This window comes from Apteryx rowi, unplaced genomic scaffold, assembly GCF_003343035.1.
Source record: "Apteryx rowi isolate R43461 unplaced genomic scaffold, aptRow1 scaffold_31, whole genome shotgun sequence".
In the NCBI taxonomy this organism is placed as follows: domain Eukaryota; kingdom Metazoa; phylum Chordata; class Aves; order Apterygiformes; family Apterygidae; genus Apteryx; species Apteryx rowi.
Window position 1 is genome coordinate 1,620,365 of NW_020449530.1, and position 26,990 is coordinate 1,647,354.

Genomic DNA, 26,990 nt, shown 5'->3' on the forward strand with positions numbered 1-26,990 from the left:
TATGCTTCTTCACTCCTGATTTGACCCTGAAATTGTTGCTCACTGCACTGTGAACACCTATGCCTATGAAAGCTTGACTTTTGACACAGCCATGGCAATGACAGAACACCTCTTACATGAGATTTTGGAAGAGAGAATGTCTTCCCTCCCCCAAATCTCTGGGCATGCAATTAAAATTTGCTTCTGTTTCTTCTTCCTTCAGAGAGCCTACACGGAAGAAGAACTGAACGCCAAGCTGACTCGGCGAGTACAGAAAGCTGCCCGTAGACAAGCCAAGCAAGAGGAGCTAAAGAGGTTACATAGAGCCCAGGTAGTGCCTCAGACTTTACTTGTCATGGCAGGAAATCTCTATGTGAAAGCACCATGATTCTGGCATTCTTAGTGTGCCAGAAGAGGATCCAGAGCCAGAACTTTCCTCTATTTCTACATGATTGTCACTGCTCTCACTCTCTCTGTCAAATTTGGTACCGTGTCACAAACATGGGAAGAATTGCTGAAACCTATCATGATAGTGTTAGAGCAAGAAAAATGGCAAATAATGACTGTAACACCTTTCTAGGTGGAGATGAGCAAAGTACCATTCACTGAATGGAACAGTGATAGTCAAATAATACCTGATGAAGCTGCACCAATGATGCTGCTGGATGAGGTGTTACCAGATTAACCTTTCATCATCAGAGATCTGTTGGAAGACTGTTGGAAGACTGCTGGCATTGTCTGTCAGTGATAGGATTTCTCTTAAAACTTGAGACAGGGGTTCAGCTAACTGAATAGCATCACCTTCACTTTAGAGTATAGGAAAGTGGTTGGAGTTGTAGCAAATAAGTGAGTATCATGGTGTTTGTAAAACTAAGGGATAGGATACAGAGGGAGTCCCTTTCCTGCAGGGAACTGTAATGCTAGCTTCTGAAGCGCTGTATTGTTGGATGCAAATACTTGGTTTTGAAAAGGTTGATTTGGCTGAAGTGTCATTTAGAGCTGGAGGAGTGCTGCAGACAGAACAAGAGAATTGCTGTTGGTGAGTTTCTGCTTGTTCTTTTCTGAACAGATCATCCAGCGCCAGCTTGAACAAGTGGAAGAGAAGCAGAGGCAACTCGAGGAGAGAGGGGTTGCCGTGGAGAAGGCCCTTCGGGGAGAAGCAGGTATCCAACACAGCTTGGTTTGCTTTTCAGTGTTTTCTTACCAAATGCTTGTGCAATAGTCCTTAGCTATTTGGATTTTAGAAGCAATTGGACCATTGTAGCCTAGATTCAGATTGTGAATTCATTCTCCCTTTTCTAGTATCTTTTTGAGGCCTTATTGTTCCTGTGTTTCTTCTAATCCTTGAATTTCCCTAATGGCAGAAACTAGTTCACTTGTCTTTGCCTGAGGCTTAGGAGGTAACCCTCCAATTATTAATAGATTAAAATGTCCATCTGACTGTTTCTGCATATTACTGCATATTCCAGCTAGAAAATTGCAGGGGTTTCCTAGCTGCGATTCATGTAAAGCTGTCACAGTAAGAGAACCCTGTTTGTATGTTAAGGAAGTAATTGTGAAATTGTGTACTTTCTCTATTGTGTTGGATTATCAAGGTAGTGTCCTTACAAGGGACCATCACAGAACATCTTCCTCACTGCACAGCCCAGCACACTGGCAACTTCTGACAAAGTTGTGCAGAGCAGAAATGCACACGTGTACTGAAAGGTATCCATGTCAAGCTGTTAACGGAATGTGTTAAATGTACTTGAAATTAAATTAAATGAGCATCACCTGATCTGGCAAAGTGTAAGAGTGGAGGAATACTTGGTTCAGATAATGCTGATAGTAGCATAACGGTTTGGAAAAAAGAATCCCTAAATACAGGGAGTCAGATATCCAACAGGCAAATGCAGTGTGCGTATATCTGACAGGTCCAGGATTATGCACCTGATTGCAAAGATCAGAGATTGGAAATTATAATAGTGGAACAGGTGTTTGGAAAATGATTTGGCTTGTTGCTTGGATTGAAGAGCAATCACTGTACCTGTGAAGATGGTAGTTGCTTAAGCAATGAAGGTTCACCAGAGGAAGGGTCTGGTGTAAGTTCCCACCAGTTACTACTTGGCCACGATTAGTTGTTTCATGTTCTGTAAGGGCATGGCAAAGCAGCAGGATTAAGTAGTTACCAAAGCAAATGAATACTACAAGTGTGGAGAACAATCTTGATCACTTCAGTAGTTTTGTGATATGACTGGCTTTTTTATTTGTGGGTTCAAAAAATAACCTGATACAAAAAGTGTTTCTCTGTGGTGGTGCCTCTTTCCCTGTGCTGTGTATTTCTGTGTGGCCCCCTCTGTTCTCTGGCCCACCAGTTACTGCACTTACTAACACCCCTTCTCTTGTCTCTAATTCTTCTTTTCCTTTTTTTTTCTTCTCACCTGGAAGTTCATCTTGATTATTCACCTGATAAATGACATTCATGTAAGACATGTCAGCACAAGTGAGAAAGCTTAACAGCTGAGAGAGTGTTCTTCACCATAGCCTAAGAAATGTTCAGAGAGTGCAAAAATGACCCAGAGTAACAGCTGATATTTTGTATGGAAGACTGCAACTCTTGTATACCTTGCTTCTCACTCACAACTCACCCCAAAAGGACAGTCTTACTTGAGCTTGTATATTTGTGATTTTCTTAGCAGCATTATGAAATCATAGGCCCCTCTTGCAAAATGGGAGAATCTCCTTCTTCAGTAAGTCTCTAGGATATGCTTTGCTGCTGGCAACATGTTTCCATCAAAAGATTGTACATCATGTTTACAGAAGCTTAACTCCATCATAAGGAACTCACCAGCCTCAACTCTTCCAGTTATTTCAGGGGGTTAACAAGAAACATATTCTGTTCAAAAAAAGACATGTTCTAGCCTGTGTTGCCTGAAAACACAAAATTAAAAGTGAACTCCATCCTTCACCTCTCTAGCCACTCTTGCATGGACATTTTACRTATGTTTGTAATAAGATAGCTGGATTATTGAAGTCTGTGACTTCACCCTCCATTGGTACTATTAATTTCTTCCTCTGATAACCATTAATTATTCAGGAAATCAGCATAATTTTCTTCTTATCTGCATTGCATAAGATAGTGACCTAACAGTGACCACTGCGTTCAGCAGTAACATTGTGCAAAGGTGTGGAGTCATGCTCTTGTCTCTTGTGAGCTCCTCCCCTTAATGAAACCTTATAAGCAGAAGCTGAAAAAGGGAAGGCCAGTGTATAAAGTGTTGTGATCTGAAGAATATCTCTTTCTGTTTAACAAGCTTGTGCAAGGAGAAGAAATGTGGGAGTTATGCCTCTTCTGTACATACTCTGTCTTCATAAATAGAGGATTGCAATGCCAGTATCAAAGTAATGGCCATCCCATAGGCAGCAACCAGTATTAACTATTCTTGGAGAAGATATTGCACTCTAATGAGTGGATTATTCAGCTCCCCTCTCAGTAGGGAAAGAAAAAATCCTAACTTTATTCATTCACTGACTTGTGCAACTTCAAATATAAAGTTTTGCATATTATTATTAGGGATTTCCTACTACTAGGTACTTGAAAATCCTGACAGAAGAAACAGAATTTTGTATGTTTTAATGGTTCTTTTCTTTTTCTGTTGTGGAAAATGATAAACAAGACCATATGAAATGCTTCCCTATGCCATGTATCATCTTTGTCATGTTGCCTGTCCTCTCACTAAAGGATTTCAATTTTTCCTTAGGTATAAGTCTTCCATAACTTCAGCTGTTCATATCACTTGACGTCTGGACCTTCTTCCATTTTTGCAAAAACATTTTTCAGTTGGACTGTTAAGAACAAAAAACAGTACTGTAGGTAAGAACATACTTAGAATGTACCTAGAAAAACTTTGCTTCTATTTTCCATCCATTTTGCATACACCTTCATATGTTCTTGCCAGCTGACTTACACTGAGCAGACAATTAATAAATTGTTCACAGTGATGCCCTGCTGTCCGCCTGAGAGATTATAGTTAATTTAGATCTTAGCAGTAGGTACAAATAGCTCAATATTCTTTCCAGGAATTTCGCTCATTATCTGACAGTTGTCAAGATGGAATATGCTATATGATGATACTAGCTATTCAACTAGTCAGACTCAGAAACATCTTGGAGGTCATTATCAACTTTAATAAATAATTGCACCTTCTTGTCTACCTCTTTGTCTCTTCATTTTTTAAACTGGCTCAGCCTCAGGCAAGCCACTGTTGGCCTTTTGTTCTTCTGCAAGTGGAATGCTTATTCCAAAATTTAGTTTATAATTTAGAAAATCATCTTACACCCTATGATTACTTACTTTCCTGAATATGTTCTCTGTGATTATCTTTGAAAATCTCACCCTCTGGCAGTTAGTTAAAATGAATGATCTGGAGTGTAAGCTCTATTTCAGGTGACAAGTTTGTCATATACAGGTGGTTTAAGTTTTTGTCATCTCTTCTTTTTCTTCTTCTTTTTTCCCCCTCTCTTTTGCATCGTGGCCAAGGTACAGTAGGATAATCACAAAGAAACATTCTCCCATTTTTCTGCAGTGTCCTGGTGGAAGAGACACCTTGAATAAGATCACTATTAATGTAACAATGCCTTGTATGATGGTGCATTCACCTGTTTGGACATGGTGATGACTTTCTTTTCCTGTGTGGATTTTACATCTTTTTCAATTATTAACTTGAAAAATATGTCAAGTCAGAATTTCTTGAACCGTCTTTTTTCTCCTTTGTCCCCCTTTAGCATAAACTTTGATAGCCATTTTTAGGAGCAGGGAAAACTTCTACTGTCAGATCAATACTCAAAATATAAGAGCCACCTCTTTCCATCAAGTGAATCATATGCATTGGGAAATGGTGCTTTCAGTACTCCCATATGTCTCTTCCACAAGGAACCATTATACAGTACTATGATTACTTAATCATAGTAACATCATTACTTGTGGTGTACATGTTTCTCGCGGCTGTGTAGGTACAAACTGTCTCTGTTTCACACACTTTTGTGCAGGTTCTTCCTTCTCTAACACAGATGCTGCATTAGCACAAACACCCATACCCATCTTTCTACCCTTACACATTTGACATTCATGTCAGCACTCAGTCAGTGCCTCTCATTCGTGTGCTGTACGCATACATCCTCCGCTCACTCACCTCCAAGAAATCAACCCTTACTGCTGCAACTCCTTTGCTGCAGCTGACCCACGAAATTACAGTGTTTCCTTCCAACATATTGCTCAGCGTGGAAGCAACAAGAATAGTTCTTCCTTTTTCAGCAAGAGGAAAGACATCAGTGTCAGGTACTGGTACAGACTGAAATAGGTGAAGTGTGTCTCTGGGTAGACTTGATTTTTCTCATTAGAAGTCCTTGCCTGCCTGCTGGGAATTTTCTCCTCATCTTCCCAATATATATGTTTATGTGAGATATCTTTATCTATAGAGGTATAGATATATAGATATGAATATTTATATGTAGAGAGAGGGATGTATGAATACACGTGTGTGTGTGTGTATACACACACATACCTGTGTATAGCTGCATGGTTTCTTGTTTGTCTTTTATTTTTACTGTCTGTCTGTACATCTCTTTCTCGTATATTGCTTTGATTGTGTGGGGCTGGGGTAACTCAATAACTCTGTCTTCACCAATTCCTTGTTGTAGACTATTGGGGAGAATCTTATTACAGTGACCTCATCGACTTGCATCTGGGTGGTATGTATAGCTGAACCTCTTGCTGACACTAACCCTGCTGACACTCCTCCCCACCCCTCCCTTCACCTGCTTCTCCCATCCTTGGCTCACAAAACAAGAAGAAACAGTCCTTGCACATGACTGATTGGCTATAGCAGAACCCCTTTTCCAGCTCAGGGAGAAGAGATGCTGTCATACTCCACAAATCATTTGTAAGGCTCCCTCTTCTCTTTTCCACAGTGTTAATTATTTCAGAATTTGTTTACCATTTTCACACCAGCCAACTTCCCTCCTAGCAGTGGAAAGCCATTCTGGTTTTTTGCTTCTCCTTTGCAAAGTCCAGTTCATCCAAATCCTCTTTAGGAAAATATTTTAACACAAAGGGAGAAGTAGAACTGATCAGCTCCCAAGAGCTAACAGCACTCTAAAGGTTTAGTCATGCCATTGCCTCCCTCTTCTACTCCTGAAGCTCATTTGCTTCTTCCAAAGAAACCAGTGTTTTGATGAGTTAACAAAAAAAAAAAAAAAGCTCCCTCAAAGGACTTAGAAAACACTTGTAGATGAGTGATAGTTCTTCTCTCTTCTTTTGTCTTATTGTAGGGGTAGGAGGGAATCTACTGTTAGAGTTCCAGTCAATTTTCGTACAGCCCATTTTGCATCATTACACTGCTAAAAAGCTTCTTGTTATGTTATTTTCTTTGCATCTCATTTAAGTGCTAAAGACACATTAGACTGTTTAACTCTTTTTTTCACATACGGATTATGGTCATCAGTTATCACTCTGCATTATAGTTTTCCTTTCTTTAATTAATGCTACTTCCTGAATCCCTTAATAGGTGGGTAACTTTTGGGTTGTAAATGGCATTTATTTAGCATTTGCCCATCCTGATAATTAAAATTCCCTTCTTTGCTAGTTTAGTCACCCTGAATTTATTCTTGTAGACTTACAATGGACAAATATGTCAGTGGATCCAAGAGAAAGCAAACTCTGCTAGGTTGCTTTGTCATCTGAGGGTCTCATTTCATTTGTCTTTAAGAATATAAAGTTGTTAAATCCAGACTGTGCTTTTGTTGAGGGAGTCCATTACAGTCCAGATCCTCAGATGAAATATCCATACACTCTAGGCCTGATCCAAGGCAGATCACAAGAAGTCTTTCTCGTTGTTGTGGTTGTTGTTGTGTATTTGATCTTTGAAATGCAATGTTACCCAAGTTTTTAACTGTCATTTTCTCTCCTCCTTCATGGGCATTGCTGTCCCACATAGTATCTATCTGTTGCTGCCTGTTGGGAATGACTCCAAATTGTCCTAACACAATAGGTTGTTAGTTGATTATATCCACTTCCGTTAGGAATATCCACCAGAATTCAAGTTTCAAAATGGAAGACTTTTCTCCTTAGTAGGCCTAACTTGTTGCCCAGTTCCCCTGTGGTAATTTTCATGTGATAGCCCTCCTTAGCCCTGTGCTTCATTTGCTGTTCAGTCTCTCTATGTTCTTTCCTGAGATACCTTCTGCAGAGAGACTTTGAAACCCTCTTCCTACTTATGCCCATCAGGGCAGGCCCACACCCTCATGAGCAAGCATATAGTAGGAGCTGTAAAAGGGTTGATGCTGAGTTACACTTTAACAGATCCTTATCCCTATCTAATGCTATTTTCACTATACCTCTCCCTCCTCTCCCTCCTTCTCCTCCTAATGCCTCTTTAGAGACAGCAGTCCCATCAAAATTACTAATGATGGCTGTAAGAAAAGCAAAATAATCTTTACTTAAAGGGACACTGTCACTTCAAAAAATTACTGTGTTGCAGAAAATCTCAAACAATTAAAAATCAAATTTACTTTTCATCTTTTTTACTTGTTTGCTTTTTCCATTTCTCTGAGCTCAACAGTCACTCTAGAGWGGTCATTTTCAGTCTTCTGTTGCAGGCTGTTTTCCTTTATATGGTGGCTCGGTCACTTCGACTTTCAACAGTCAGAGACAATGTTCACATTTTTTAAAAATGCTTGATGTATTTAAAAACTATAGCAAGTCTACTCAGATCTCAAAAATATCTTTTTCTAAACAAACTTTAAAAATACGATACTGGGCAGTATCCCTTTAAATGCAATGAATCAGTATAGTCTGCTGGATTTCTGCTGGATTATGTGGCTTTATAGTTTGTTTTTGTTGCCTCTGTAATTTGCTTTATGTTTGCTTTTGAGGCTGCCAGGACACTTTTGCCAGAATGTATACATTGCTCTGATGATACTTGGCACTGTTTGGTGGCAGATGTAGAGCTCAGCTCTGAGGTTAACGTACTTGGGCAAGCTGCTGCATCTGGGTGGAGTGCCATTAAAATCCCTGGGGCACCCTGTGGCTGGAGGGTCCTGCTGAGCACTGCAAGCAACTAGGACGGCTGCGTGGATTAGTAATTCTGCTGGCAATTTGTGTCTCAGGCATAGGCAAGGCTCTAAAGTCATGCGGTCAGTAGAATGCTAAGCAAAATCACACAGATACTTTGGAAAGTCATCTTAGGCCTGTAATCATTTTTGAGAAATCCGTTATTGGTTTTGAGTGATAAGGGCATTTTATTAATATATTTAGGATTTTCTTTGCACTAATTAGAGTTGCATTTCATTAAGTTGTTACAGACTGCACAGCAACTTCTGCAAGGGAGTGGTAACTTCAGATGTCCTGGTCAAGTTCCAATTTGCAAGATTACAGATCGCTATCCTAACTACCCCTGTTGTTCTGCTCAGATGCCGTAATCCTCTCTTCCTGTTCTAAGATATCATGTACTGTTGCTGTAAAGCAGATGTTTCTTTTCACAGTGCAGATGGTCACATTTCAATTCTGAGTAATTATTCCTATGCATGTATTATATAGTATATGCAGTTATGTTAAAATAACATTACAAAGGTTGCAAAGTCAGCTGGAATTAAGATTGTGTATTATGTTGATTTATCAACGGATTTAGAACCTTTAGATCCACTGCAGAGAAGTCTGCCACTTGCCCTATGGAGCAACTGGTAGCAATGCTAGGTTGTCACCCTCTCTAGATCCTCATGGGGGGGAATGGGACACGCTCAGTGGATTTCACAGATATTGGCTGCCAGCTGCAAAATGGTGAGACTTGGAAAACATGGATTCTGTGCCAGACACTGGAAGGATACAATGCTGTGGTGGATACACACTTGTTGTCCCTTTTAGTCCCTCTTTGCAGACAATCCTTGTCCTAATCCTGTCTTTTCCCATCCATAGCTCCTTATGTCAGTTCCATTTTCATTCTCAGTTCCAGTTTCTGCTTCTCGGGCATTTAATTTTAACCTCAATCTTCTTGACAAAGAAATACTAGTATATCTACCTTTCAGACCTCCTGTGCCTCTGCAGTAGTTGTTCCTAGTCTCTCACTCCTGCCCTGGTGTTCCCACCAAATCAGTTCCCACCGTCTCAGTCCCTGCCTCTGACTTTCTCCCCCTGGTTTTGGGACTCTGCTCCCTCTTCTACCTGGCATTCTTTGTCCAGACAATTCTAGTCCATTCCTTCTCAGCAGAGCTGTCTTCTCCCTCCACCCCTTACCTCTTTTCCCCCTTTTCTCTCTCCCTTCTCCTTTAGTTAGCGCTCTTAGTCTCCTTGCTTAATGAGTCCCAGCCTCAGTTACTCCTTCCCCACCAGTTCCTTGTCCCGGTTTACTCCTCCTCTGCCTCTGGAAGGTCCCTCCTTTGTTCTTTCTGCATTCAGATGAGGAGCTTCCTCTTCCGTGCACCCAGCAGGGAATCATTGAGGCAACAGCCCAGCACTCCAGTCCTGCCTAGCCCTTGGCTGGGGCATGCTGGGGCAGACAAGAAGGATGTAAGGAAGAGAGCTGGAGTGTTTGATAGTGCTGTTTTCAGCCATTTCTTCCTTTTGACAAGATTTTTATSAACTTCAGGTAAACAGGGAAAAAAAAGCTTGCCTGTGTTTTTTAAAATTCTTTGTACTTTGTTTAAAGCATGCTCTACTAGAACTTCACTTTTTATTAGCTTATTTAAAATACTTGAGCTGATTATGTCCTTTAAAGTCCTGCATATCTAAATCTACAGGATCTGAGTCTGACATGCTGAAGTGGGAACTGTCCTATGTCCTGTGGTTGGCAAACACAGCTCTCCTGGAAGAGGGTTACAGTTGTAAGATAAACATTGTTTTCTCAGTCTGCAGCTGCTTTTGACACTGAAATTAATTGGTAACAAATTTTCTTTACTATGAATTTGGAGCAGGAAAGAGCATTTGATAAGCAGAACATGTTAGGTGCTATTTGAGAAATCTTGTTAGGTGCTGTAAGCAAACAATCGTCGTTTACCTGCTTCTTTCTGCACAGTTCTCGCAACTGCAACACAAAACCTAACAGGCTTGTGAAGCAGGACCAGTATAGGAATGTACCAGTTCTGATTGCATTTTGAAGTGCTTTGAGGTCTAGTAGAAGGCAGAAGACTTCTGTGTGTATTCTGCTCCAACTATTGCTTTTCCTGTGATTTTTTTTTTTTTTTTTTTTTTTTGGCTCTCTTGTTCGGTTTGCAGGACAATTCAGTGGTCCCTGAGTTCTCCCCAGCTTTCTGCTGATCGTACTTTAGAGCATATTGGTTTTGGCGTAGTTTTAGTAAGCTGTAAGTTTAAGTCAGATGCCCTGACTGATATATTTATGGGGTAGTTGTGAGAATCCTTGCCCTCAACTTTCTAAGACCTGCAGTTGTGTGGATGTTATTCTACAGTTGGGAGGTGGATGTTTTGCATATCCATGCTGTTTTGCAATCCTGTTGTTGAACAACTTCACCAAATAGTAAAGTTGGAATGCTCTATTTTTCAGCTCTCCAGTTTCTGAGCATAACTGATTATTAAAGAGTGTGAAAGAGGATATTTTGTGTGATCAGTACACAGTTTGTTTTACTGATCTCTGCTGGACTGATCCTTATTTTAAGCACTGAGTTAAAATTAGAGCTCTTAGTCTGTCCCCTGAATGGGTGATGCAGATTATGAGTAGAAAAAACATTTTGAAAGCATCATGTTCTTAGCTTGTGAGGCAAAGTGGTGCATGAGGTTAGCCTGAGAGCTGGATTTCCTGCCCAGTGTTGCCATGTGCTTATTTCCAAACTGCCCTGGTCAGCCAGCAGTATACAAATTAAAGCCCTTGGATACAAGGCTTGCAAAGGATCAGATACCATTTGGTTTGTGGTATATCTGCTCAAGTCACTTTTATTTGCAGTGGCTCACCGTTTCTAAGAAATCATCACAGCTCTCATACCATAGGGCATGTGCAAATAATGGGATTGATAGTGAGTTGTCACTTGGGGATAACAATGTCTGCCACCCTAAACTTACCACTGTGCTTTCATCATCCTGACTGATCATTTTTGCTACTGTGCTTGAGATTATGAAGGAGTATTTTGTAGCTACAGCAGAAAAGGACAAAGCAAGTCTGAAGTATTTCTCTTTAAACAGCGAGAAAATAAAAAGTAGAAAAGATGACAATGGTCCAGTGTAGCCTGTGTAACAAAAAACAATGTACAGTGAAAAAGGTGTGTTTTCTTGGTAACTATGAAATTTCTGTTCTCTGTTTTGAAGAGGTTTAGGAGCTATGGCATTTATTCTTGGTCCAGCTCTTGGTTTCAACCACTGTGGCAAAGTCTTCAGTCCCTCAGGGGTACTGTGCCAAAGAAGGTCTTTCCTGTTTAAATCAGAGACTGAACATGGTTGCATGAACTCCTTAAGATCTGGGAAATGCTCCTTTTCATGGAGGTGAGATGATGCCAGTCGCTTTATTGATGCTACCTTGCTAATCTGCAAGGCAGAGCTTGCACCCCTCCGCGAAGTTCAAAACATGCAGGAGCTGGAGATGCTCCTTTCCTCAAAATGCTGCAGCTCCTGGCTCTGTACCAGTCACCCTGGGTGCCTTTCTGAATTCCTCTACACACTGTCTTTGGTACCTGGGCTATGGGCTACTGACCTCTGCTTTGAAGGTTTTGCATAGATTTCAGATAAGTTGGCATGTGGTATTGAAAGGAAACAACAGGTGATTAATACAATCTAGTGGTGATTTTGCCTCTGTGGGAAAAAAAAGTGGTAATTTTCTGTCCACAAGCTGTGGTCACACTTAAGACTCTTGCTGACAGCACAGAGAACCCAAGAAGGGAATGGCCACAGAAATGGTTCTCTTCTCTTGCCCTTCAGCTCCTTGTGAATGAACTGCATCAGCAGGGCGGTGGGTGGCTTGTGTTGCTGCTTCCTGCAGCTTGCTGTCTATGCTGTGGATGAAGACCTGTGTCTCCAGACCTGCCCTGGATTTTTTACCCAACTTATTTTTTGGTGGTGGGGAGGATTTAAAGAGAAACTTTTTTTTTCTTTTGCTTGACAAGCAAAAAAGCATCTGGCCTTGACTCCATGGCCAGGAAAATGGTCCTTCAGTGAAGATCATGTTTTTAGTTTAATGGGCTCATAAGGTGGTGATTTCTCATTTCTAGGGCTTAGCTCTGCTAACAGTAATGAGAAAGCTGTACTATATGCTGTAAATTTCATGTTGGCATTGGGAGAAATAAGAAGACATGTAAGGATTTACGTAATGTAATAGGAGAAGAAGTAAAGGCAAGATAGATGAGACAATTTTAACACTTTATTGTGGATCTAGATATTGTATAGGTGTCCTTTTTAATGGTACTGGCCAGGGAGTTCAGCCTCTTCTCAGGATTGTCTTTAAATAGAAATGCACAGTGAGAACTCTTGCTGTATAGTTGTATTTTTTTTTAATTAACATCAGCAGGAATGTGAATGATCTGATGATGCACTCATTATCTAAATGAATCAGCTGCCTAAAGGAATGCTTTTTCCATTTATTGGGTGATCTTTTTTTTCTGGTTCTCTGTTTATGAAATTGTTAAGAGGCCTTTTCTTGAAAGAATTCATCTGAAGGGATAATGAAATATGTGACATGGAATACACCTAAGGATTTGTTATTGTCGGTGTAAATCTTTCTCCCTTTCAGGAAATATGATCAAATATTTTTCCTCTTAAAATTAGAAGATCCCTATTTCAGTCTGTTCATATAATCTGTACCACTTGTATCAGTACTTTTACTAGCAGGGTGCTGATTTTCATGACTGTCATCTTAGAGAATTTTTTAAAAATATATTTAAAGTTCCACTACATTATATATTTTGTAATATTTTTGACTTCAGATTATGGCACTTTTTAGGGCATAATAATTGATGTAGTTTCACAGTTTAAGAGAATCATAAGAGGTAAGTTTTCAGGTTGCCCTTTACTCATGTTCATGATCATGTAACCTGTGTTCACTGATTGAGCTATAATTTACATCTGAAATACTGAATATAACATTACTGTTCATACTGCAGGTTATGTTCATTAGCTTACTGAAGAGCAATATTAACATTTTCAGTAGCAGGACTGTTACAGATACCATGGACTCTGTAACTTGATTCAAGGACACATTTTCCTTAGATGAGAGTGGGAGGATTGTATTTCTACCAGAAAATAGGACAACTAGGAGCAAAAGAATAAAACACAATTGCAGGGAGGGGGTTCCTTATTACAAGAGAAAAATAACTGTCTTCTGCTGTTTAAGTCCTGTGGCTTTGTACTGGAGACCAAAGTTTGTATCTTGTCTCAGGATCTGACCCTTTGCTCACTGATGACAAGTTAGTTGGTTGTGGCCATGTCACACTGAGATGAATGGTATATTCAGATACTAGGTATTTATTTTCAGATCAGGTGGGGCAAATTGTGAATTCCTCACCGAGACATCCATAGTTTGAAATTTATAAATATAGCTGTGTTTGAGTTAGCAGGCTCCCCCCTCCCCACCCCTTCCCCCCAGTCTGAATGAAATCTCAAACCCTGAAAAATTGAAGCAGATTTTCCCTACAAGTTACATTCCACCTCCCGACCCCCCAAAATAACTGTTACACCAAGTTAGAAAATAAATGTTGAATAAGATAGGATATGAAAGAAAATAACATAATAGTATCTTGCACTAAATGCTCTGCCTTGTGTGAAAGCTTATTCTTCACAGTGGGTAGCCTGTACAGTTTGGGGGCTTCAGGTATTTTTGGTTTGGTTTTGCTTTTTTAACCTAAACTTATGAAATGGCAATCATAGGGAAAAAAGCCCTAGGATTTTTCATTTTAAATGAAGTTGGAAAATTCTAAACAACTAGAATTAAGGTTCTAGTACTGTCAGCTAATGTTGATATGATGCTTTATTTGTAATTATCATATGGTCAACTGTGGAACCTCTCCTAATGTTGTCCCTTCCTACTCCCAGTACAGAAGCTTCTTCCTGTCTGAGAAAGCCATGCAGCTCAGGCACGGGATTTGAAGCTGATGTGCTCTCCCTCTTGCTCCAGTGTGTCCTCCATGTGCTGGTCTAGTTCTGTGATGGTCCCTTCTAAAGCCCTCCCAGTTTGCTGATAGTCCAGACTTCTATAAAGCTGTCTCCTAACCATAGATATCAAGCTCTGCGGACTTCTCCAAATTATGAATTATTATCATATAATTGTTGTGGAGTTTATGCCTTTTCCCTGAAATGCCTTCCCTTTTTAAATACAGTTGTGCACTGAGAGTAGTAAGTGTTTCATTCTTCTAGTTTTGATGTTTCAGGCTCATCACCTTTTTGGTGCATATGTTCTCCTGTAAATTAGAGTGATATTGGTTATTTCCTGCTATTTATCTCTGTAATGTAAAGTGCAGCTGAAAAGCAAATTCTCAGTGTTAAAACAGCTGAACTGCTGTAGAGATGAGAAATGTTTGCCCTTCACTGAGTGATAGAAAAGATGAAAAAGATTCAGTAAGTCACTTATAACAGGACTTGTAGGCTTTAAAATGTTTTGCAAAAAAGAAAATGTCAAGGGACAGCTTTAAATTTACCATTTAACTATGCAAAGCTCTTAGTTGATCATTCCCCACACAGGCCTTGATGTGAAACATTTTTTTTAATCCATGTAAACACTGTTTGCCTTCCAAGCACCGTACACCTATTGAGTACATGTGTACTCACCATACATGACACAGCAGATCCTGGCAGGCTGGTTCCACATTAATCAGATTCTCCCTTTAATGTCCCCCATGTGAAGGGATTATTTTCCATTAAAAAAGGCACTTTCACCATCAGTGGATGCTGCCAAGGTGATAAGAACATGGTCCTGATAAACCTTTAAAATAGGGTGGCTGTTCACAGCTGGTGTCCTGTCCATGCAGGAGAGACTTTTTGAAACCCTGCTTGAAATGTGACAGTTATCAGCAGGAGTTAACTATTCATCTCTGCTCATCCTGACATCTTGTTCACAAATCCTTTTGCTAAGGACCATATGATTGAAAACGTGTATCAGGAAGAAGTCAACAATAACCTCCTGCCTGGTAACTGTACAGCTCAGGTAGAGTTCACCAGTACCTCAGTCTACCTCTTATCTGTTACCTGTGCTTATGAGGGACATTATTCATCTGTAGAGTGTATCCCTTGTTTCTGCTTCTCCATTTCTTGTATTTTTTTCTTTTCTTTTCTTCTTGTGTTTCCTTTCTTTCTCACTCTTATGCTTTTTGTCCTTTGCTTGTCTTTTCTTTCACCCCTTTCCTCCTCTTCCTTTCCACTTCCAACTTCCTCTTCCTCTCCTGCCTCTTCCTCTTCCTCGTTTGGTCCTATTGAAGTTGAGCCCAATGCCGGGACACCACGTCGTAGACCTCTCTCCTTCTGCCCTTGCTGTGCCCATGAAGGTAATGTAACCTCACACGCTCCCCATTCTTCTTGACCACGGCTGGGTTGTCGTAGCAGTGCTAGTCAGCTAGTGATCACAAGGCCCCCGTCCCCAGCCCCTTTCTGGCTTTTTCCCCAAACCAGTCTTCTCAGTAGCACCATGGTAACCAGCTTATATGAGCCAGTGGCAAGATACTAAGGTACAGTATCCCTTTTTCTGCTTCAAGTTCTGGTAGGGAGGGAGTAATGACCGGGAGGGACATTGGGCAGCAGCGATGGGAGCAGTAACATCACACTTGAAAGTTTCTGTTTTCATTTGGTCATTTTAATTTCTCTATTCTGCGTAAAAGGTATCTGGAAGGTGGGGTGAGGGAAGAAAATCTCTTTCTTTAAATGGCCTTTTAATTAGTATGTATGGATTAAAGGAATACCGTCTCTTTATAAAGACTGACTTGCAAAACATCCCTGAAGTTTAAGAACCAACAAACCTTGAGCCAGACCAGTCTTCCCTGATCTGCCTTGCTGAGTGTATTCTTTAACTGTCCCAAATGGAGTTTGCCATAGAGTTTCCATTGCCAAGGCATGGGGGAAGGGGGTTGTTCATGCGTATTCATGGTGTAATTTTGCTAACCACTTACTCTGCTTTCCATGGTGCTCCCTCACATCAATTGTCAGCGCTCCCTCCCAGGACCTCCCATTATTCCTCTGCTCGTTGGCTGTTTAAAAGTAATTAAGTATTTCATAGGTCAGTAGCGTTGTGTTTTTGGCTTTTCCTTAGAGGCATTTGTTTTCTATACATCCTGCCATCAGAAAGGATGGGGAGACTTCCCAGTGCTTTCATGGCGCCACTGCACTGGACATCTGCATGTACAGTCTTCCCTCTTCTGTCGCCACATGGGCATATTGTGCAGAGATGCTCAGAAAGGAATGCTTGCTATAAAATCCAGAGAGCCAGAGGCTCTCAGGGTGGTACAACTGGGGCTGGTATTTCCCAAGGGTGTACTATTGCAATTTTTCAAAAGCAGGTATTTTCAAACTAAGCTACAGTTTAATAGGAATTTTAGGCTCTCCTGTATTTACCTCCAGTGCAACACTTCTCTGAGACCTTAAGGATGGAGGCAGGGCATAGGTATGAGTTAACTAGCCATTAATGTGATATTTGTGTAGAGTTTCCCAGAGTGAATAGTAAGCTTGCTGCTTGATTCTTTTTAGCATCAAACCCACTGTTTAAGAGGTTTTGCTCTCAATGTAGATAMTATGTATCCATAATAACAAGCTAGACAGAGCTGTCAGTTACTTTAGCAAGCCTAGGTTATATGCAGTGCAGGTAGGATGCTGTGACCAGAAGACACCATTGAGCTTGATTTGAGGCCTCACTCCTGCCTCCACTTCTTTGCAGGTAGGCAGACTGCTAGTGTCCTTGTTGGTGTTTGATGTAAGTCATGGCATTCATCTGCAAGGTAGTTCAGTGTGGAATCAGGGGCCTAAATCAGGAGAATGCTAGGAGGAGCTTCCACAGTAAGCTCTTGCATTTGACAAATATCAAGAGAAGGCTTTGAGAACAGAGTTCTGCAATTTATTCTACATAACTCCTGAAAGATGAGATTTGTCAGGGGACTGTTGAGTAAGGTTAGGAGTTGGTTGTAAAATAAATGAAGTATCACCTGTGAGTTCTGTATTGGCTGATCGAGGCCCAAGAATTTTCTCTCCTACTTCTGTGTTAGCAAATGTGGCTGGGTATTCTCACTTTCTTTCCAGTGCTGATGTGCAATACCTTAGAAGTAATTTCTGTGTGTACTGTGCAGTGGGGATTGCCAAGGTGGATAGATATGTGGCTAGGAGGAGGAGTGAAAAAAGATTTACTTAGCCACTAAAAAAAGAAAAGAGAGAAGACAAGGGTTTACTTTTGGCCAGTAAAACAAAAGATTGAGGATGTGCAATTGAAGAAAATAAGGGTAAAACACATGGAGCTGGCAAATTAATCAGTTTCTGATGAGCACACATTTAAGTAGCTGACATGAAGAACTATAAAGCTACTCTAATGAGAAGAAAAGTGGAATGAGCTACAGACATCTGGGCTTTCTGCAGTGGGAGGGAGGAAGAAACAAGCAGTGGCAAGAAAATCAGGAAGCAAAAAATTCAGACTCCAAAGAGAAGAGAAAACTTTTGGAGGTGACTTCCACTCTTCTGTGTGCTGTAGGCAAACTGAATGGACCCGGCTTGGGAGTGCTCTGGCAGCATCTTGCTCGGCTTTCTTTGCACATTTTGCCCTCCTTGTTGTTTTTGCCATTTGGGCTTATAAGGATTGCAGGGCATTATCTGAAAACTTATCAAGGTTTCTCTTTTGGCAGGCATGGGGAAGAAGGATGATCCAAAGCTGATGCAGGAGTGGTTCAAGCTGGTACAGGAGAAGAATGCCTTGGTTCGCTACGAGTCCGAACTGATGATATTGTGAGTGAATGTGCAAAGCTTCAAAAGAGGAAATACTTTACAAATAGTATTGGAAGATCTGCTAGTACTGTCTTGCCTATAATGCCAGGATCTCAGAAGTCTCTTAGGCTGATTCTTGGCTGAGATATGAATCTAAGTACATCTCAGAAGAATCTCTGGTAGAAGAAGATCTAATAAGGAGTGAAAGTTCAAACTGTTTGTGTACATGCAGAAGTACGGATGCTTGTTCAAAGTTTTGAGCCCTTCCTGAGCTGTTCTTGGGCAAAACAGGTCTTGTTCACACATGTGTTTCCGCTTTTTGATTTGGAAATAATAGGTGATTCATTCTGGTTTTGGTAGAGTCCGCTTATGAGTGTGGCCAAAACTGTTCGACATCCTACGCCTTTAATTCAGTCATATTTTCCAATGTGGCCCTCTTCTCTGCCTATAGTGGGATCCCACTGCCTCTCATCTGGGCTCAGATGATAAAGCTCTTCCTGTTAATGAACCTGGGAGCTTTCTTAGTCCCTCTGCTGCAAATTCACTGAAATTAGTTTCTGAGTATGCCAGCCTGACTTGGGCAGTGTGGAAACTCGGTGTCCTTCTAGGTGCCAGAAAAGCTCCAAGGTACTGTCTGCATTGGAACCTGAAAGGGCAATGGCCTGCAATGTCCTTAGTTGCTAAGTAACTTTTTCATGAAGGTGGGAGGTGACAGGAGATATACGCAGAGATAAAATAGGATTTTGACAGCAGTTGCAGATTTGTCTGGTCCTTCCTTCACACACTGTCTTAGATTTGCAGTATTTTCACTGGGATTAAATAAAGTTGGTTAGTATACAACTATGTGAAAAAGATAATTCCTCCATAACCTTCTCATCTTTCCTTATTCCACTTCTGAGCTGAAGGCAAAGGACCTGAGATGCTGAAAGAACATTTAAATCTTTTTTAAAATCTTTTTTACATATCTTAAGGGTTGGAATTGGAAAAAAGAAAAAAGGGAATTGGTAAAGTATATAGTAGATATCTAGAGGGGGGCAGAAATTGAGAATGAATACAAAGCAATGTATAGAGTATTTTAATATACACAGAACTGGTATATTGGACTCCTCGTGTGTTTCCCTTTCAGCGCTCGGGAACTGGAACTAGAAGACAGGCAGAGTCGATTACAGCAGGAACTCCGGGAGAGGATGGCAGTGGAAGGTGAGAGCAAAAGGAACATTTCACAGTTTGTATGAGCGTATTTCTAGTCCTCTGTATGCTGACATTTTTTGGTATCTCTGTAGATCATTTGAAGACAGATGAGGAGCTCTCAGAGGAAAAGAGGATCCTGAATGAGATGCTAGAAGTGGTAGAGCAGAGAGATTCTCTTGTGGCTCTCCTTGAGGAGCAACGGCTTCGAGAAAAAGAGGAAGACAAGGACCTGGAGGCAGTCATGCTTTCCAAAGGCTTTAGCTTGAACTGGTCCTGAGCTTAAAACATTTACCTCTGCTGGTCTGTGTTGTCCAGTTGGCCTACCCTGAGTTTGCCAGAATTACATGGATAGGAAGATACTGAAGGGGAAATCTCGGAGGGGTCTGCCAGCATGCAGGGATTCAGTCTGAAGCACTCAGAAGCCTTTTGATAACTGTGTTGGTTCCAGAAGCTTAAGTTTCATATGTTTGCAAGCCAAGCTGAAGATAGTGGGCTGAGACTATGCAGTCTCCTTGAAATCCCATAGAGTGGACCGTATTTTTTCCTTGTAGTAGGAGGGAAAGGAATAAACTCTGTGTGGGGGGAAGGAGGTTAAGGCGAGAAGTACCCTTAACTAAACTGGATTTTTGGCAGTCCATTCCTTTCCCATTTTCACTGCACCAGTTCTAATAAAAGGGAGGGAAGTGGCAACCCTCTCTGGAAAACCACAGCAGCCTGTAGCAGCCTGTATGGAGGAGTCAGCTATCCAAGAGAGCTCCAGAAGCCCAGGGCAGCACCTTCTTTGCTTTAGTCTTCCTCCCCACCAAAGAAACCTGCAGTTGATTATTATGCATGGATATGAAGAAACACAAGACAGAGAAGATTCTGCTAATATGTGTGATGGAACTCTCTGCCTCCCAGTTTTTAGAGAGATTTGGGCATCAGAGGACTCTCTCCCTATCATAGTCTCCTAAATTTTGTTATTGCTGTGGGGAGAAAAGGGGAGAAGAAGAGAGGGAAGATGCCCTTCTGCTTTGCTACACACTGGAGAGAGAGCTACCACTGGCCTTAGTCTTCACGGCCACAGCTCAGAGACTGATGGGTTTCTTTGTTCTGTTTTTGTTTTGACACTGGAAAATACTGACTGTGGGACAGTAGTAAGTGTGCGCTGGGGTAGGGGTGTTACCAGGCATTCCCTGGCTGTTAACCCCTAAAAGGGAGAAGCCCTTAAGTGACTGAACCACCAATTAGACTTTTCAGTGTTTTTACTTTTTCCTCTGTATTTTGTTTTTGCACATTGGAAACAAAGCTTAAGACCTGCCTGGGCCCTCAGTCACTTTGACCCTTTTATGTCAATTAACTTATTTTTTTAATACTTGAAAGAAGATTCATTTTTGTATCTTTTAAGAAAAATATGGACGAGTGATGGGTGTGTGTGCCTGCTGCATCCTACAACTTCCACTTCTAAATTACTGGACGTTGTTACCTGTGGCTATTTATTAGTGTTCTTATTAATAATGTTAATGTTACACATCTTTGATTGTGGAGGGGGTGTTTTAACTCTATTAGAGGAAGACACTACTGCAGATTGGTCCCTGCTTCACAACAAGGGCAGCCTTTATGGACCCATGGATGCATCCTGCCCTAGCAGATTTCCTTTATGATGAAATCCAGTTCATTCATGGAGTTGTAAGAATCTATTTGTGTTCCTAGCATACTTTTCTTCTGCATCCCAGATTCCCCCTGGGATAAACCTATAATTTATTTAAATATTAAATGTTTATAACAGGAAAGCCAAAACTGTGAGGTAGAGATATCCCATATGCCTCTTTCTCACTGAAAGAGGGGACCCTCGCACTCTTGAGATACAGCTAGAAGGACTTTCATGTAAACAAAAATAGCACATTTCCTGCTGCATCTGTTGGAAGAAGCTCCTTTTAGCTCAGCTAGAGAAGCTGCTGCTTTTAAGCCAGGAGGGTACTCATTGTAATCCTACATTAAGTAATGAACAGGACATGCACTGAGGAATTCAGCACCATTCACTGTTTGACAGATTCCCCAAGCACACTACACCCTTAACTTGTCCCACAGAGCTGAAATAGCACTGTGCACTGGGTAGGTGTCTCATCCTTAATGTGGTGTGTTAAGAGTTTTTTCCCCTTGGGTTGTTGACTATTTTCTTCTCTAGTTAAGAAATACGAAGCCTGCTCCTCAGTGTCTTTGAGAAAGTGTCTCATTCCCAAGCATATTCRTACAACGCACTGACTTTCAGCTTGATGATATGCTGTTTGGTGCAAGATACCCAAGTAGGGTTGAACATCCTTTAATCTTTTGCCCCAGGATAGAAGTTAACGTGGTTTCTTGCTGTTGGCTCTCTGCCTTCCACAAAGATGTCTTCTGTTAGCCAGGGTCTACAATTTGAATTCTTATCTGACTCCTGAACATATCTCAAGCTAAGGACAGTCCCCAGAGACTCTCAGCAGTGCTCGATAACTGTGCAAACATTTTTTTTCCACCTCAAATGTTTTCCCTTCATCCTCTGTAGTGTTTTCTATTGAAGCATTACAAATTAAACCCAAACTTTTGTGAAACAAAGCAGACAAGCAGCTGTTGTGCTGCTCAGTAATTGTGCATGTTAGCAAGTGGTACCTGCTATACCACTATCACGGGACAAAACTCCTTTAAGTGTGGTGTACCAACGGGACATCCGCAAACAGAATTTCCCCCATGTGCCAGTGCAGAGGCCAGCTGCAGAAGTCACATTGTCAGTGGTAGTTTACATAGTCTGTATTGAGTGGCCAGTGGAAATTGGAGAGGAGGAGGGAAGAGAGGGAAACTAGACAGTAGTTGATTGTAAATTCTCTTGTACATAGAATTGGCCTCTGACCATTCTATAGTGCAGTATGTATATGGAGTACATCTGACTTTGAACAAAAAATCATTGAAGGTGAGCTGTAGAACAGAAATCCTGAAGAAGAAATATCAGATTACTACTTCTCCCTTTAGTGCTGAAGAACACTGGCCAGATCTTTGCAAAGCTGAACAATGATATCGCTTGAGGGTGTAATGCCCTACTGCAGGGGAAAAAGCACATACTCTAAAACTTTAGGTTATGTTGAAGTTCTCCAGCACTGAGAATGAAAATGAAGACCTAACATTGTACACACACAAATTAGTTAAAAATACATGAATGGGAATCTTAAAAGGCCTTTTTCTACCAAACTGGTAGTAAAAGGCATAACTTGTACTTGTTCAGTTGCACTTTAAGAATATAACTTGCATATCAGATACTGGGGTTTTTTACTATCTGAATATTTTTAATTCAAATTTTATATTTTTAAAGCTGAAGGAGGCTCTTGTGACTGCAAGATTCCTTATTTGTATCAGAATCCAAGTAGGATGTTCTAGCTTTTGTGCTATCTAAGCAGGCAATTGCACGTGGCTCAGTCATGTGCATTCAGTGATGTGTGGCTGTTTCGCATATGAATGAAGGAAAGGCCCTCAGCTTCTGAGAAGTGGGCGTGGAACAGCAGGTGCCTTCCCCTTTTGTGATGTTGTCCATACCAGGGGCTGGGCGCTCAGTCCATGCGATGGAAGGACAGCTGCGTTTGGAGCCTGACCTGTGCTTGTTTTAAAATGGGCACCCTGAGGATGGGGGAGAGCTTAAGTCCCCTAAGGGGAAAGGTGGGGGTTACTGTCTCCTGGGAACACCCAGGAGGTAAATGGGGATGGGGGAGTGAGGACTGCCAAAACAACCAATCTGCTGTTTTCACAGTACAAACAACATTTTTAACTGTTTTGTTTCTTATACTATGTTTTCATTAAAAGTCAAAAATGGCTGTAAAATCCTGAGCTTCAGAGAACTATGCGTTGGGAGATGACATGATTATCTTTCAGCTCCAACTTCCAGACGTACTCCTCCCTTTTTCAGTTATCCAAAACCCCATGGTCTCGCTAGGGCATGTTACAAACTGCGTTGCTGAACATATTTTAGAGAAAACCGCACGTTTTAAAAGTCTGTCCTTCTCTAACCATCTCTGCATTTTATGTAAATACTTGTTTGTATGTAAAGACACCAGTGGACCCCTGCGGTCAAGAACCTGAGTTTTGTGCAATGCCTAGGCCTCTATTAGAACATGGTGCTTGCATAGAGCTAGTCACCACATTTGTGTGCACTCTGGTGGTTTTTAATATTTTTATACATTCTAATCCTGAACATTACAAAGTATTATAAGTGGTCTAGACTGCATGATCTAGAGCAGCCAGCAGTTCCATTTTCGTAGCAACTGTTCCTAAAATCTCCACAGCTACACCTTGTTCGGTTAACATTCTTTTGAGTTTTCAGTTAAATGTTTACACCAGACACCAGTGGATGAGAAAGGCATTGCATTATAAAACCTCCTGTGTACAAACTGAAAAGCCATGATATGGCTGTGCTGGGAGTTTAAATTGTCACAGTCTGCAATAAAAAGAACTCTAAAGCATACTAAAAACCAGCCTGTATATAATTCACAGAGAAGAAGATTGCTTGCTCTTGACCGTTGCAAAATAACAGAGTTTAGAAGCTTTCCAAATGTTTCTGCTTTTGGATTGCTCAGAGTACTGCTATAGGCAGGGTAGCCGGACAGATGAGGATGTCATTGAGAGTGTAGATGTTAAGGGGAGAACGCCATGTTCTGATGGCATTGCAGTAATTTAAATACTCTCGATATGTGTGTGTGCATGCGTGTGTGTGTGTGAAGTCTAATCCAGGTGAAGGGATCTGCTTTGGCATCTTCCCTTTTGTATGAAAGTGAACTCTGATATTCAGATTGTTCAAGGCTTTTATGGTTGGCATGTATGGCGTGTTAACAGAAAAGTGTATACCCTACCTGTAAAAAAACCAACAACTCTGTTCCAGCCTGTTTTCTTCTGTTTGGTTGTATTTTATTGTTTGTTTTTATACACACTTGCTTTGTTGGTGTTGAGATTTTAGCACCTCAGATGGCCAACTGAACTAAAAAAAATAAAGCCATTAATTATTTTTTCTTTTTGTTGGTGGAATTACATTTGTTTCACTTGCATTCACTCCCACAATTGGTGATAAAAGGAAACCAGGAGTGAGGGAAGGTGATCTCGAGATGGGATAAAAACCTAGGCGTTACAGGGCCTGAGTTCTGTTTCTCTCTCTGTTGCTACACTTTGAGCCTATCTGAATTATTTGAGATACCAACAAACCTATTTTGATACAGCCCCAACACATGGTCCTCCTTTCTCCATATTTTACATTGATTCCTCAGATTCTCTGTGAAGAGAAATGACAGTAAATTGATAAGAAGGGGTGAATGGAATGTAGGAGTAAACTGAATTGTAGGAACTAGGAATTGCAGCTCACTTCCTTGGTCTGAAGTACTAGTCTGAATATCTGACTCTGGTACAGCAGAGAGGGAGTGAATGAATGACATCAGCACCTCTGTGCTGACTCTCCATGTTGTATGAAACCTCCATCGCTGTACACCCATGCCTCATCTGCACTGTGCAGGTCCAGGAAGATAAGCTAAATTGTCTGCAGCTCCAGAGATTAGTTGTGTGTGTGTAGGAAATAACACCAGAAAAGGGCCCTCTATCAAAGAAATCCCTTCTCAGGAACTCAGTCCCCAGAGCAGACTGGAAGGATTCAGAGGTTTAACCCTCATGAGCTTGTGTGTGAAGAGAAGCTGTCTTCTCTGGTATCTCCTGTTTGAAAAGAACAGATGTTGACCTCATGTGATGGGTGTTAGGTCTACATAACATCATGAGCTTGAACTCCAGAGGAATCTGCCATCCAGTCAGCAGTGTTGCTGTCATTGAGTACACTACAAGGCAAATCACAAGACTGCATTTTTTCACCAAGCAGAAAGCACACAGGATGTTGTGGGAAAACCCAGCCGGGGAAATCCAAAATGATGAATCTTACTTTCCTACCTACCCCACTACCTTCAAAACAAAGGATAAACTTTGGTCTTTGTAAGGTGTGGCTGGCTGTGGCAACAGGGAGGGGATGCTGCTGCTTGGGATTTCATCTTTTGCACTCCCCACCCCAGAGGCTAAGGATGACAGCCTGCTGTGGGTGGTAGGAATGACACTTCATTTGTGCTGCTCAGTAGATTCACAGTTACTTTGGAAATGTTTCAAATCCTACAACTCTTCCTGTCCTTTTGGCCTCTTGCTTTTAAAAGCAATGGGGGAAAGCTCTGGTTGTGTAGGAGGGATCTCTCTGGTGTCAGAGGGCCATGATTATTACTAGTCTGCAAAGATTTCTCCCTGGAGGTGACTATATGGAAAGAACAACCACTGGACTTGGGGACACAGGAGATCAGGATCCCATTCCTTGTTTAGGAGAACAGCTTTGTGACACTTCATCCAGCCTTTTTAATTATACTGCAAACTTGGTAGCCCAGGGAATTCCCTCTGTCTGTGCCTGTACAGCACCCACACTGGATCTCTGGTCTCAATAAGGGACCCACAGGTTTTGCCACTAAACTACTAATGGCATAACCAGTCTCATAAAGAGGCCTTGGTGTATTGCTTACCTCAGCAAATAGCTAAGCCAACTCTAGAGGGCCCTCTAGAATGTGCAGGGCTACACTTCCTGTACAGATTAGCCATATGAACATAGGAAATAACACCAGAAAAGGGCCTTCTAACAAAGAAATCCCATCTTGGGAGCCCAACATGGTGGCAGCTGTTGATTTCAGTTTCCATTTATTATGAAAGTAGCTCAGAAGCATCTGACGCTTTCCACACATGGCTGTTTCATTCCCTAGAAGCTGCCTCACTCATGCCACGTCATTCTCCTTTTTACAGAGGGAGCTGGAGCTGGGGAAACGGGCAGAGACCCGAGCCCTATTCCCACTCCCTCAGGTTCAACTCTTGGGTAAGGAATAGAAAGGAAGGTACCATGGTAGGAGTGTGAAGGAGGAGCAAGGAAGGATGTTGATGGCTTCACATAATAATATGCAAAGCCAACATCTGCCACTTTTTGGCAACAGTAGATACGCGTTAGTAAACTTTATGTAATACAGCTGCTTTGATTGGATAAAGACAAAGATGTCTTCTTCCACTTCTGTGAATTTTTCTCTGTACTATGTAACTTGTTAGGAAAAATAACTACAGAAGGGAATCATGCCTAATACCAACAGAGAACAACGGGTGAAAAACCTGGCATTCTGGCTTCCCTGGTGTGTAACCATTTATAAGAAATCCTCACAGTGAATGCTATGGGCAGCTGTTTACATTAGTTGTTGCATTTTTAAGTCCTGTATATAGGAGAATGCAAACCTAATCCTTGAAGGATGGTACTTGCCTGCTATCTCTCCAGGAAAGTATTCTTGGAGGAGATTTTCTTTAAGCATTAAAGTAGGACCTGGGTGCATCTTCCTCCTTTAAATTGTAAGCATTAGAAGAAATGGAGCTGTTACCAGAGACAAAGGATCCTACGGATGGTAACAGGGATGAAAACACAGATCTGGCATGTGGCTGCTTGACCTCAGCCTCATGGCCAGCGTTGTCCTCCCAAAGCACCTGGTGGGAGGGGGCCTTCTGCTTCTTTTTATAGAAATTACTCTATGGAAGCTATGAAGAGTTCCCTCCTTCCTATATTTTCTTATTTTCTGATACAGCATTTAAAATAAGGAAAGAAAAAAAAACCCCAACCCTGTCCAAACCAAACTCTGTAGAAAGAACTGTATTTTCTCTTATCATCTTCACAATAGTGTAGAGCCTGTGGACAGCAAGGGAGTGAGCATAAGGTTTTTCAGGCTTGCTGAGTTTTGTAGCATCTGGAGCTTTTCAGAACTTCTCAGACACAGAAGTCACATTGTTTCTTGTAAGCAAAAGATGAGATCACGTCTTTTTTATTATTACTATTTTCTATAAAGATATTTCAAATAAATCCCAATTATTCTGATACCAGAAAACAATACACAGATTTCTTAAAAGAGATATATGTACTTTGGGCAGAAGAAAG

The 26,990-nt window shown here is 41.2% G+C and overlaps 1 protein-coding gene across 4 annotated transcripts in view; it reads left to right on the top strand.

Annotated features, from left to right (window-relative positions):
- The window catches only part of MICAL3 (microtubule associated monooxygenase, calponin and LIM domain containing 3), a 134,530-nt gene extending 114,042 nt beyond the window's left edge, over window positions 1-20,488 (top strand). For all 4 annotated transcript variants that reach the window (XM_026070343.1, XM_026070337.1, XM_026070339.1 and 1 more), the window contains 6 exons: window positions 203-310; window positions 1,049-1,142; window positions 5,659-5,709; window positions 17,755-17,854; window positions 18,960-19,033; window positions 19,117-20,488. In XM_026070343.1, the coding sequence (XP_025926128.1) occupies window positions 203-310; window positions 1,049-1,142; window positions 5,659-5,709; window positions 17,755-17,854; window positions 18,960-19,033; window positions 19,117-19,301 (612 nt within the window). In that variant the 3' untranslated portion in view covers window positions 19,302-20,488. The remainder of the gene's footprint in view (window positions 1-202; window positions 311-1,048; window positions 1,143-5,658; window positions 5,710-17,754; window positions 17,855-18,959; window positions 19,034-19,116) is intronic.
- Window positions 20,489-26,990: the final 6,502 nt, after the last annotated feature.